Consider the following 14,104-nt stretch of genomic DNA (forward strand, 5'->3'; position numbering starts at 1 on the left):
CGGCCGGGAGCGGGTGGCTGTGGCCCCCAGCAAGGTGCTGTGCGCTAGGGAGCGGGCTGCTGCCGGAAGAGTGCAACCGTGGAGACCCAACGTGTGTCCTCCAGTAACCTGAAACATTTTTCATAATCCGCCATCCCAGCCTCCCACGTCTTCCCCTGCGCTAAGCTAGACTTGGGACCGGCGCACCGCCGCGCCTGGCCTCCCAGGCTCTCCCTCCCCTCGCGGGCGCCGCCGAGAGGTAGTCGCAGCGGATCAATAGTTAACACCGGGCAGCGGGAGGCGGCTCCACCCGCGGCAATCGCCCTAGTGCCTGTTTGTAAAAGCCGCGCGCCTGCGCCGCGGAGGGGGCGTCTACCGAGGAGGGGTGTTTGGGGAGGGGCTCCCATCGCTACCCAAACAATTTGGGCTCCTTAACCTTGCTGCAGCCGGAGGCTTCCTGGTCCTGCTCGGTTCAGGCAGAACACCCGGCGCGCGCGTGCACGCGTGTACACACACACACACACACACACACAGCCGTGGCGTCGCCGCCTGGCTGGCCCCCGCCCTTAGGGACTAGTGCAGCGACCGCTGCGCCCAGCGCTGCCAACCAAGAAGCCCCGCCAGCCGGGGCTGCGCCGCCCAGTGTCCCCGAGTGAGCCCCGCGCGCGTGCCGCGCCGCTGTCGCTCGCTCTGTGTTGACGGCGAGCGCGGCGGACACGCACGCTGTCTGCTCGCTGGGCTCCCTGCCCCTTCCCCGCCTCGGCTCCGGCTTTTTGTTGAAAGCAGCACTTCCACCATCCGGCTTTTTTTATTTTCTCCCTTCGTTGGCGGCTACTGAAAAGAGTTGATTGGTATTGGATCCGCTGGGGAGCGGAGTGAAGGTGGGGAAACGGAAGACCTGGAAGAATCTCCTCTTCAGAAAGGCATCTCCGCCCAGTCGCCAGCCAGCCCAGCCTCTACTTTAATCCTCGCCAGGACAATGGATTAAGTTACTCTTCCTGGGCAGAAGTCGGTTTCAGATTCCGGGCAAAATGAAGGAAAAGGCGATGATCAAGACGGCTAAAATGCAGGGGAACGTGATGGTGAGTGTGGACGGCGGGCGCGCGGGATCTGGGGACCCGCAGTGAGGGGCATGGAGGGGTGTCTGTCCTCGTCGGTCCCTAATTCCACGGAATGACGTCCACCTGGTACCCGTGCAGCAGCGCTTCCACCGCTTGCCTGTGGCGCCCCGGGTGGGTGCCAAGGATCACGCGTTTATTTGCAAATACCAACTTGATGGCTTCGCGATCGCTCTCCTTTGGGCATGTGGCTTTGTGTCTTTGAGCACAGACTGCGATGGAGCCCTTGCTGGCCTCGTGTCTGTCAGAGTTCCAAGCAGATCCCAGGGACTATTCTGGGGGAAACGCAGAGAGAGGAGGTCATTTCAGCCAGGATCAGGGCCACTCGGCTCTTATGCTTGCACTGGCCTCGGGGTTGAGTCCCCAGAGCTCAAGACCTGTTGGGGTTTGCTGAGGCTTTGGTACTGTCAGGCCAGTCACTGTGCCTGAAGGCTGCCACTGCGCCCAGGGCTGCTTCCCCAGCCAGGCCCGACTCCCCAGGTTTAGGAAAGATGACTCCCAAAAGGTTGATGGTGCCAGAGAGGGTAATAATGGCACATCACTGCCAGCGATGACCTAGCACGAGGGGATCACCCCTTGTCCCGGGGAGGCCCAGGGTTGCAGGCCCAGGGGCCTCTCAGCATGGACAACTTTGCTGACTTGAGGACCTGGAGTCTCACCTTCTCAGCAAGTGAGACACCCCCTGCCTGCTCCCAGCTGGTGCACTTGACCTAAGCACACCTGCTCCCTCATTTCCTGTAGAGAGGGTTGGGGGTGGGGCATGGGACACCTGGGTAGGGTGCTGGAATCACCTGGTGGGGACCAGAAGGTTGCCATCTTGCTCTGGTGTGCCTGCCGTGTGTTTATTTGGGCCATGTTTTAACCTTTCAAGTTGGTGAGAGATGAGGGTCCCTGGTGTTGTATTGCTAGCTGGTACTTTCTGTGTGAGGCTGGGACAAGGAGATAGGATGGCTGTGTTCCTTTGGAAGGTCCAGCAGGAAATGCAAGAATTGTTTCAGCTGCAAGATCTAGAATTGTTTACAAAAGTGGGCATGGGCAGTGGGCATGGGCAGTGCCCAGAGCAGAAGTGTGGGGAGACGTGTTTGGAAGACCCAGATAGTGGGCCATTTGGAGGTCTTCCTTCAAGCAAAGAGAGGAAGGAAATGAGAGCTGATTTAATTGAACAAATACAGACTGGCTTAACCACACCCACAAGCAGCAAGGCACCTGTTGCCTGGCACAGAGAAGCAGGGTGGGTTGGTCCAGAACTTGACTTTTGATGAAGTATGCCCTGCTCCACTCAAGACCCTAGGGTGTGACACCTGCTCAGAGGCCACCCCATGGCCACAGGCCCTCAGTCAAGGGCTGTCTTCAGCCCGGGTTCTGCTGCTGGCTGGCCTAATTGCTCATTAGTGAAAGCAAACTGTTTTCCTGATTTTTCCACCCTCTTTTTAGTCATTGTGTTATTTGGCATGATTCCTATATAAATAGAGCAGAAACGTGTTGAGTAATATTTTCTAATTAAATGTCCACCCACATCTATAAGTTCTTTTTCATATAAGTTCATTGAGGACTGAGGGTAAAGATAAGGGTACAGATTAGTTACATTGATATTGTGATTACATATCTCTGTCAGTGATTATCACCAAATAAATCATAACTTACATGGAATGTTCTAGTGTAGCATCATCTTAATTGTATCTTCTTTGAAAACTTTTAGAGTGTTCTTTCCCATCCTCCCCTTTCTGCCTTTTACTTCAGAAAATGAAGAATTAGACTACTGCTAGCCACTTGCTGAGGAAGGCTAGCCCATTCTCACATGTGTTCTCCCAAGCCTGAGGCTAGTAAGTATAATTAGAGCAAGTTACAGTGCTCCTGCAGAATTCTACAGCAACCAGTGTGTTAAGAGCCATCCATTGGACCAAGAGCAAAAGGAGAGGTGAACTGGCTCAACTTTTAAATGTCCTATCCATTCTTTGATTGATAATCATGACTTTGCAGTCTGATTTGTAACTTATTTGAAACTTGCTTTTCCAACTAAATATGTGTAGCTTCAATCTAGTGATGGTTCCAGGCTTAAATCATAAATTCGGGACTTCATTTTTTATCATTTGCTTTGGAAGTTAATCATAGCCTGTCTTGAATTAGGTGACTGGCACTTGTGTGTACTCCCAACTTGATTGAAATTCGGGTGATATTTAACATTCACAATGTGGATTAGATTATTTACTCCTGTTTCTTGACAGTTGAGTTGCTGCACATTCAACAGCTATAAAAACTGACAGTGTTTTCTGCTGTGCTGTTTACTGTGTCCACGCACACGGCTGTCAGAGCCAAGGCTGGGTTCAGAGTGTGTGGCACTTCTTGAGGTACCTGGACTCACAGGAGCCTTGACGTTGAAGGAGGGTCGGGACAGACAGGCAGATGTGGCCTTGGTACTACCCTTGTGACTGGGGAGATGCTGTGGACGTTCACCCAGTGTCACCTCTGAAGCGTTCACACTGTGTGGTGGTCCTGGGCTTGCAGACTTGCCCTTCATGCCAGCCCTGCTAGGCTGGGGCAGCAACCTCCTGGCTGGCACTGGCTGTGCCATGTTGCCTGGTTGAAATTCATTATAAAATCTTACTCCGTCTTTTATTCTCCAGACATTGCTTTTGGAAACTTTTTCCTGATTACAATTGCATGATTAAGAGAAGACAAATTATTTGTACACTCCGTGCTCTTGTTTGGTGTTAATCAATGAGTAAAAGAAATACTACCAGTGGATAGTTCACAACTGCTGTTTTAATTCTCAGGATGAGTCTATTTCATAAATATTGTGAGAATTCACAGACTAATCATTCAATCTGCCATTTACTATACTGAAAAAGAAACAGGATTTTCTAATCTCTTGGAACAAAAAATGATTTTGAAAAGTAACTGTATTTTCATGAAATATGTTTGAAAATTCATGGGGTGGGGGCTGTCAGTATGTTAAGATCCTGTGTATTGAATAGAGGTGTAGCCTATTGCAGTCATTCCTGAGATCAGTGGAAAATTTTGTTATCCCAAGGATATCACTTCCTGCTAAATTCCCCTGCTCTGTGCATATGAACTTCTTCCAGAAACTGAATTGGTGAGTAAAGGTTGGTTAAAAATGAAAGTTTTTGGGGACTGCACTATGATCAGTGGTGACTCTCCCTCTCCTGGGGGATTGGTGAGGGTTGGACATGCCTTTCTGACCAGAGTGGTATCAGAGGTACTTAGAAGGATCAGAGGTCTGCAAGCCATTTACCTTGAGAATCCTGTAATTGATGAGTGTTGGATTTAAATGAAGGTTGCAGTCTGGGAATTCCCTGTATAGGAAAAGCAACTTTTTCCTCTTACTGGAATTGACTTAGGCCTTTGGTCATTGATTGGATGTTTCTGTGATACCATGAACCTGGAAACTTTTCAGAATTATAATCTTCCCCATCCTATGTCGGATAAACACCTGGATCTGCACTGTCCACAGTAAGAGTTTTCTTTTCAACCATTTGAACACAGTCTGACATCCGCCATGAAGCTCTCCCTGTAATGACGCAGGTCAGCAGAGGCTCTTTTAGGAAAGTTAGTGGGCTCATGGGGACACGGCCTCCTGTTGGGGAGCCCTTCCTTGGATCATCAGCCTATGCTCATGAGATGGTTTTTAGGGGGTAGCCTTTGGTACTGCAGTATTTCCCCTATCTGGGGTACTTCGGACACCATTCTTGCTGCTTCTTACACACTGGTGGTCTGGAGCTGGTTCTAACCGTGGTCATCGCAATGTGGATTTTGAAGAGAATGTGCCTTCTAATAATGGGTTGCAGAAATGACTTCAAGGCCTCGGGTTCTGAGAGTTCTCACCATGTGTCCCAGTGATGGATGCTCAGCATGCATTTTCTCTTTCCTGGTTGTTCAGCATCCCTTCCTGGAATCACCAACCCTGTAACTAGTCTCCTTTGGGAAATATAGATTAACCCTGTTTGTGCAGAGAAAAGGTCTAAGCCTTAGTCCATTTCCCACAACTTTCTAGGTGTGGGAAGACCTTAGCATGTCAGCAGTCTGTAAAAAATCAAATAGCAGGAAAAAATCCCCAAATGATAAACAGACAGTCAGCTCAGGATGTTTTGTACAATGTCTTAAATAAATAAAACTTGGGTGGAGAGGGCTGTCCTAGTTTTCTGCAGAGCCCCAAGCAGGTCTTTAGGGCCTGCGTCCTCTGGGTCTGGGTGTTTGTTCTCCTCTTTCTATAACCCATCCTGGTTACTGATTGCTTTGGTTTAAACCTGTGCATCATTTGCTCTTTGAACCCTCTGTGTTATTACCAAGAGATGTGGTGCATTTTAAATTATTAGCATTGATTAATGACAACAGTTTTGCCTGGTAAGCCCTCAAGTGGATGAATCTGTTAAACAAATGGATGGAGGGTCTTTCCCGGGACTGTGTGGCCTGGGCCTGGCCTTTGTGAGAAAGGCCCAAGGCTTCAGTTGTACATTACTATCTTTCATTTCAAGAACACCTTCATGTCTGAATCAGGTAACAGGAGAGAGAATTCCATGCGTACAGTTTTTTCCCCCCACTTTTGTAATAACATTGAACCATATGCCCAGTTTACTATTAGGTAACTGTTGCCTTCATGCAGTTTTTATTTGGGGAGGTAAATACATTTACTCCAGGCCAATGTTTTTCTTTTCCATTTATTAGTTTAAAGTAAATGCAACAATATAGGAGAATTGTGTGAACTGCTTTGGGAGCCAATTATATCTAACAAGACCATGTGTTAGAACTCGAGAGCCTGCCCCCAGACTTCGAAGGTGTTGGGTGCTAAGAACACAGGAGTAGATAGAACCAACCAGAAGTCCCCTTTGGTTGTGTGTGGCTTGCTGGCAGGGTGGGAGAAAGGTTTCCACTGAGTCAGTGGCTCTTAGCAATGACTGGGTGGTTTTGAGAAATGCAGGGGCGTCCACGGTCATAGTGTTGACCAGTGGTTGGGGATGGAGGTCTGCCGCCCTGCCTTGTGCTGTCCACACTCTCCTCTGCCTGGCCTCCCTACTGTCCCCAACCCCACACTCTGGAGATACCAGTTAGCTGCCCTGGGCTGCCGCTGGGCAGTAACAGGTTTAATGGTGGTTCTGTGGTGCGCCGAGGTCCAGAACCACAGGATGAGACGTGAACTTGCAAACGCTGCCATCAAGGACTCGGGGAGTAATGGAGAGACTGCAGGAGGCCTTTAGAAAGTGCGCAGAGGGGCCTGGTCTCAGCCGTTGTGGAGGGAGCAAGATCCAAGGAGAGACTGGGAGGACAGGCAACGAGGGGAGTGGGGAGGGAAGCGGCCACCTCAGGAACACACAGAGCCAAGGCGCAGGTCTTCTAAACATCGATCTTAAGTGGACACCTAAAAACATAGAGCACACGTTGATGGGGTCACAGGAGCATCTCGCTGCTCTTGAACTCTCAGCGAAATCCGTTCCTTAACGAAGACAGATGGGTGGACGCATTATGTAATATCTGCGCCAGGTGACTGTGTCCGTCTCAAACATTCAGCAGTTTTTATGGTGGAAACTTTCGAAATCCTTTCTTCTAGCTTGAGTTTTTCCTTTAGGTTTTCGGGGCTCCGTTGTAACCCATGGAGGGGAAAAGCAAGACTGTTTGAAGAAGCAAAGCTGTGCCTCTTTCTCTCTTTTTCATGCCCCGAAAAGAGTGATTGTTTTCTTTGAAGGATGACATTGTTTGTCTGTGATTCACCTGAACATTTATTTCACAAGAAACACAGTGGGAGCAAGGAGGTGACCGCCTAGCTGGAGAACGCGGGCCAGCAGAGAGGTTCTGGGATTGGCCAGGATGGGAGCAGCCTCTGGGCAGCTCTGGGGCCTGTTTTTCTCCCCTGGGAAATGTGGGCATTTGAATAGATTGTTCCTGGAGTCCTGTTCGATGTCCCCTCCCTGTCCAGGTAGTCTTATTGCCGTCTCTCAGTCTTACTCCTACAGCATGCTGTGGAAGTCACCTTCCCTGCCACAACAAATAATCTGCTGGCGTTGTGGTCTGTTCTGCACTGACCTACATGGCGTCTCCCAGCTCATCATCAGTTTGTCTCCCACATGTCACCATCTCCTGGTAAAATGAAATAGGTGGCATAAATTTATGAGCCTCTAAGTTGCAAGATCTGGAGTGCTCCCACCACAGCGGCAGAAGACCAGGGCAGAGGTGTGAACAGCGTGTGCGAGAGTGCAGTCAGCACAGGGCACACGTGCAGGATGCACACACAGGTGTCATAGGAGCGGCTATCCCCTTCCTGGTCACAGCTGCGGATCTGCAGAGAAGAGCAGTCATGGGCACAGCGGCCTTGACTGCTTGACTTTCTTGACTGTTAAATAAAAATCACGGTGCTCTGATAAGGCAGGAGCGAGGGCCTGGTGTCGAGCTCACTGCTGCTCATCTGTGCAGATGGAAGGGAATTGCTGGCTGGCCAGGCTGGCCATAGGGGCTGGCCATAGAGGCACCTGGAAGAAGCCTGGCAGATCACCCTGCCCTCACTGATTTGTAAGGTCTTCCTTTCTGTCATTCCCCCCTCCTGCTATAGTAGTGACCCTCTGAATGCAGCATTTAATTTTACTTCAACTAATTCTCATTTTATGATTTTGGTTATATATGACCAACATGTAGTCAAACTTCTGCGAATAGGCACCCAACCATAAACTTGAGCAAAGCAAACTAACAACCTCAGTTGATCTACAAATGGAACATGTAGGATTGGTCCCGCCTCAGATCAACCAGCTCCATTTGCTGTACCTTTGTCTTCCGTATTTTGGGGAAATAAGTATTGATGATCTTCAAGCCGAAAGATCAGAATTATTTGATCATAGGCTGGCTTCTCTCTGCTAAGGCAAAAGAAACACGTTTTAAATATACTAGCTATAATTATCTGTAAGAGACAAAGTTTTATAGTTAAATACTAATTTTTTCCCCAGATATTTCTGTTCACCAGACCAAATCAAGTCTTGAGTAAACATTTTACAACAGGAATTTTTTTCTTTTGCTGTTCTTCTTCCTGTGACTCAGTAAACTGTGACTGCATTCACAAGGTGCCACCCTTTCATTTCAACATTATTTAATAGCTCACAGCGGCATAGAGCCTTTTATAGCTCACAATATAGTTTTCTGTACACGGTGTCGTTTTCTTAGGGCAGCGCATTGTGCTGGCAGGACAGACAGTGTTTGGGTTTTGTGTTGAAAGGGCGAGACTTGGAGCGATTACATGACCACAGGGAGGAACCCAGGTGCACGCCATGTTCGGCCAGGTCCTTGCAGTCCACAGCATCTCAGTCGGAAGTTCTCCACTCTCCAGTCACTCCTAGAAGGACTAGAGTCTGAGAGATGGGGATGTGGAAGCTTCTAGAGCAATGCCTCTTCTGCTCTGTCTTCATGGCATCTCTAGCCTCTTCTGCAATACATCTGGGCCCTGGAAACTTCACCGTGGCTGAATGTTCCATTTGTTAGGATCTTCTGCAGGGAAGAAAAAGGAACTTGATCAGTTAATGGCAGTATCAGGAAACGAGAACCCCCTGCACTCGTGAGCCACTTCAACCATAGGAGGAAGTTCTCCTGGGAGCCCCTACCTCCACATGGTGGAAAACACCTGCATTTCCTGAGAGCCCTGGGCTGGAGTATCCCATGCCCACTGCAGCAGCAGCAGATTCTCCACCCCGGATTTGTAGAGCAGTATTTCTCTGGGTCAGGGGAATTTTACAGAAATGCATTAGCATAACCAGAAAAACACAACTTAAAATCACAGTGAGAAAACACCCAATGAATGCTAAGACTTTAATATGTTTTCTAGCACTAAATTTTTCACCAATGTGGAGAAATGGAAACCCTGGACATGGGTGGAAGGCACTAAACTTTGAAAACCTTTTCATCCTAACTGCTGAAGTTGTCTATCTACATAGCTTATGACTCAGCCATTTTACTCCTGGGTATTTCCCAAAAGAAATGTTTAGCTGTGTGCCCCCTAGAGACATGTGCAAGAAGGCTTGTTGTGCAGTGTCAAACTGGAACCAACCCAATCTCCATTGGCAGTGCAATGCACAGATACCTTGGTGTATTTGGACAGTGGGTACAAGTACAGTACCAGGCAATAGTGAGGTCATTCCACTTCACACTCAAAACCGTGAGACTTCCTCAACTGTGACATTGAGTAAAGGACATCAGACCTGGAAGAATGTCTAATGTGATTAGTTACATAAAGTTAAAAAATTAGTCAAAACCAAAATATTGTGCTAATGGATATTGACACATAGTGCCCTTAACAGAAGTGATAACATTTTCAGAAAAATTAGGGGAATTATGACCGTCTATTTTACAGTAGGCAGGCCATGGTGGAGGGAGGGTGGGGTGTGGGGACTGTGGCTGGGAGGCACACCCAGGGGCTTCTGCAGCGTGGGTGGCGCCTGCACAGGCTGCTTCCTATGATCTGGTTTTCTGTCTATGCGCACAAGTTTGGAGAACTGTGTACCTCTGTTGCATTCACAATGTGTAAACATCTTGAAATGTGTTCATATTTACTGAATGAATGTCCTGTGCCACTCATAGGTGGACGTAAGTCCCTCATTCCTGTGGAGGGAGATTGCAAGTGTCAGGGTGGCCGAGGCCATGATGTTCAGTGTGCCTCCATGTCTAAAGGCATGGCTGTGTGCCCACAGGCAGTGGCCATTTAGAAGTTTCTGTGTGGAGCTGTGAGTGGACTCAGAGGACAGCAGTGGGGAGGGGGTGTCTCCAAAGGCAGGGGCCATGGAGCACCCAGAGGGGACAATACCAAGGCAGGAACCTGGAGGACACGTCACGGAGGCTGGGACAGGCGGCAAGCTGCCACTGGAGTCTTCGGGCTGAAGGAGGAGGGTGGACAGCTGCTCTCTCCACGCGGGCTCAGTGGCCTTCCAAAGTAAGCTGTGTTGGCAGGAGGACAGGGTGAGAGAAAGCAGAAGTGACGAGAAACCTCCTTACCTCTCTGAGAGCAGGGCTCATGCCCAGCCCTGCCAGGCACGTGCTGAAGCAGGGTCACGGTGAGCCTGCTGGACCGACGGGTGTGGAAACGTGAAGTTTGTCAATCCGTTCAGATCTGTCGCTCTAATAAAGTAGTTTCCTGCATTCTGAGTAGTTGATTTTATGAATTATTGCTGATGATTTGCTATTATATAAGAAGGGAGATGGCAGAATGCAGGCTCTGGACATTTATTAGTGTGTAGAATCACAGCTGTGTACGAAATCAAGGACAAATGGAAAGAAATGCCGCTTTTCCCTCCTTCGCTCCCTCCCTCGGGCTCTTCCCTCCCCTGTTCCTCCCTGGAACATCGATGTACCCTAGACTAAACTTACACTGCCGCCCAGCATCGTGGACCGCCCACATCCGTTTTCATAATGGGAAATTGCATGCCACAGTTGGGGACAATTTGATCACCTCAGATCTACCATCCAACCATGATCCCAGACTAAGAGAAACAGTGACTTGGCACAAAAGAGCCCAGGAGGTGGCTGGCAAAGAGATAGGTGGGTCTTCTCTCTTACTCGTGTTTCCTTGTTTGTTTGTTTCGTTTTCTTGTGTATGTTTGTCCCTGATCAACCTGGCCATGTGGTGACCTAAGTGATTTTTATAGGTAGGTTTCCTTGAGAAACGGATCTATCTTAGTCTTGGATTTTGAATATCATTGAAGTTCTCCTAGTGCCTTGCAAGTCATTTTTCGCAAAACACTTCAGCATGATCCGGTCTCTTGCTGCTGCTTAGCTCTGGAGAAATGTGTCGCGTTCCGAGTGCCCGAGGCTTTATTAAAGGTGAAGGTGCTGAAACCAGCAGAACCGAGGACCTCGTTTGCATGTGTGTGTCAAGTGTGAACTTGAGTGCACAGGAACGTGCCTGTGTGTGTTCATGTGCTTATTCACACTCAAGAAGATGGATTTTGCTTCCCTCCTATTATGGTCTGGATGCCAAGGGTCCCCAAAAAGCTCACGTGTGACACAGTGCAAGAAGGTTCAGAGGAGAAAGGATTGGGTTGTACGGGGCTTCATCGATCAGTGAATTAATCCCCTGATAGGGATTAACGGAGTGGTGACTGAAGTGGTGGGTGTGGCTGGAGGGGGCATCGGGGGCTTTGGAGTAGACATTCTGTGTCTGGTGAGTGGAGTCTCTCTCTGCTTCCTGATGGTCATGTGAGCTGCTTCCCGCGGCCGCACTCTTCTGCCATGATATTGAGCCTCACCTTGAGCCCTGAGGAACGGAGACCTCTGAAACTGTGAGCCCCAAATAAACTTTTCCTTCTCTAAAATTGTTCTGGTTCGGTCTTGTAATCACAGCAGCAAAAACAAAACAAAAACAAACAAACAACAACAACAACAAAAACTGATTAAAACACCTTCTTATGGTGGTTGAAGACCATCATTATCCAATCTGGGTCAACTTGATGTGGATCCCAGTCTGGTTCTGATGGTAAGTGGAGGCGTGACTTCTCTGCTGTCACTGGAGGTCAGTCTCATCAGCATGTGGTGCTTGGATCAGAAGTGTCAGCATCACCTGACACTGAGGTTTGGGGGAGTGTCCACCAAAGGCCATGTGGTGAAGGCACTGTCCTCCGCCTGGAGCACCCTGGGAGGTGGTGGACCTGTGAGAAGTTGAGTTGTTGGTATGGCCTTGTGGACCAGGGTCTCATCCTCTTCCTCTCTGTTTCCTGGCTGTTGTGAGGTAAGGCCACCTTGCACTCCCACCATGATGTGCCACCTCACAGGCCTGAAAGCAACCAACCTCCAGAACTGTGATCCACAATGAACCTTTCCTCTTTTTAGGTTGATAATTTCTAGTATTTTGTTATAGTAATGGAAAGCACGTGATACACCTGGGAACATCAAAGACGCACGTTCTTGGGCTCCATCTGGAGCTACTGCAGAAACTCAGAAGCTGGGAGGTTATTCTGAAATGGGCTAAAATTTTGTTCTAAGCTAATCAGTTATCAAACTGTGGTGATAGGGTTGGTTTTTGTTCTTGTTTTTCACATTTTCCCTCTATCATAGATCATAGAATATTATCGGAAAGAAATAATTTAAAAAAAAAAGGTGTACAAAGTACAAACACATGTTTTGTATTGTTAGATCCAGAAATGTAAAATTAGTCTTCAAATTGCTCTAAACTGTTATAAATAACATACTCTTGATTTTCCTATTTGACCCTTAGAGAACCATCCAGTGGCCAGCAGTACGTGGACAGGCTGGTTGCAGGTGATGCTCAGAGCAGCTGTCCCCTGGAGGACCTCTTTAGCCCTTTCTGTTATGTGTCAAAGCTGTTGATGAGGATCTGTCATCAAGAAGGGAGTCCTTCCACCCAGTAAACCTCCCCATGAGAAGAGAAGGCAAGGTTGTGTTGCTCAGCACTACACGGGCATGCGATGGCCATCCCATCCCTGAGAGGTCACAAGGGCAGATTGAAGTCCCATGCTTCTAAATAGCATGTTGCTCATTCTGCTAGCTGAGTTCTGCAGTTCGGAGTCTGGTGACATGTTAGGCCATCTTCTTCAGGAAACTGGGAGATGGTTGGTCTCCCTTTCCCAAAGATCTGGTGCCACAGTCCTTGATGTGCACATTCGTAAAGGACAGAGAGATGCTTGGAAAGCAGGGTTGTGTGTCTGTGTGTGGTGTCTCTTTCCTTGCTTCAAACTGAGAGGAATCACCTGTTATTTTTAACCCTGAGGGTGCCGTGACTTTGCTTGGCTTTTCAGCCTCATCTTACTTAGCTGATTTTTGGTGGCAGGAAGGCCTGTGAGCCATGCCCCCCCCAAATTTTATGTTCTCAGTATAACTATTCTATTTTAAATTCAGTTCACTATAAAGTGCTTACATAGTAGAACTAGGGTCAAAGAGATGCCTTTCCTTTCAGAGTCTTGTTGTTAAGGAAGAACTGGGTATTTTCTCTATAAAGTTTATTTTTGGCTATGATTATTTAAACAGGTTCAATTTTTAGACATCTAGGAAATGTTAATTACTGCAGATAAAACTCCCAATTCTAAAGCCAACCACAAAAGCTTTTCTTCTTCTTCTTCTTCTTCAATACATAGAAAGGAGATAATGTTAAGATACTCTTATGCAAATTTTAAAATTCCCTATTACATTAACAATGCTAATGACAGTTAATGCATTCCTAAAGCTTCCGTGAGATCCAGAACATTCAAAGTGCTTAGAAATGTTTCAGGACCACCCTGCAAATATATGGGAATGGGATTTTCCATGGCGATTGGCTCTTTGGAAATGGTGGATATAAGAGATGAGGAAGAGTGGAAGGTCAGTGTGATGCACCCAGAGACTCTTCCAGTCAGGGGTGAGACCCTCCTCCCAGGCCACTGCCAGTGTGGGCACAGCCCTGACTGAGCTGGCCTCTGCAGTTTGGTCAGAAGGGGAAGCTGTCCTTCATAAAGCACAGTAGAAGACAGTGAGGAGCAAGGTGTTAGGATGGGTCAGCCCATGGTCCTGAAGAGGGAAGCTCCCTTGCCTCCAGCAGGACCACTGAGCAGCTGCAGGAATGGCATGGTTGTTTAGTATGGGTGTCAGCTTTCTGTTGCTGTGACAAAATACCTGACATAAATGAGGTGAAGGAGGAAAGGTTCATTTTAGCTCATGGTTTCAGTCCATGGTCATTTGGCTGTTTCTTTGGGGGTTGGTGGTGTAGTGTATCATGGTGGAACCTGTGGAACAGGAAGCTTCTCAGCTCATGCAGCCTGAAAGCAAACAGGAAGGGGCTGAGTCTCCTCTAAGGGCACGGCCCCAGTGACCTGACTCCTTTCCAGGCTGCCTCATAAAGGTGCCAAAGGCTACAGGTGAACCCTTCAACATGTGGCCTTGGGGGACGTTTAAGATTCAAACTGTAATAGTAGGAGCGTGTCTGTAAATCCAGTATCAGAAGAGAAGTCCTAATGTTTCCATAATGACTCAGGAAGTTCTTCCTGCAGCCGGGTTTTAAGAATAAACAAAATATATATTTTAAGAATAAATATCCT

At 48.1% G+C, this 14,104-nt stretch overlaps 1 protein-coding gene across 1 annotated transcript in view; it reads left to right on the top strand.

Annotated features, from left to right (window-relative positions):
• Window positions 1-645: 645 nt before the first annotated feature.
• Window positions 646-14,104, top strand: part of Dpp6 (dipeptidyl peptidase like 6) — a 734,784-nt gene continuing 721,325 nt past the window's right edge. The window contains exon 1 of the mRNA XM_046455142.2: window positions 646-1,061. Coding sequence (XP_046311098.1) covers window positions 1,011-1,061 — 51 coding nt within the window. The 5' untranslated portion in view covers window positions 646-1,010. The remainder of the gene's footprint in view (window positions 1,062-14,104) is intronic.

Source organism: Marmota monax, unplaced genomic scaffold (genome assembly GCF_021218885.2).
Source record: "Marmota monax isolate L192 unplaced genomic scaffold, Marmota_monax_Labrador192_F-V1.1 WCK01_AAM20220418_F8-fsc00226, whole genome shotgun sequence".
Classification (NCBI taxonomy): domain Eukaryota; kingdom Metazoa; phylum Chordata; class Mammalia; order Rodentia; family Sciuridae; genus Marmota; species Marmota monax.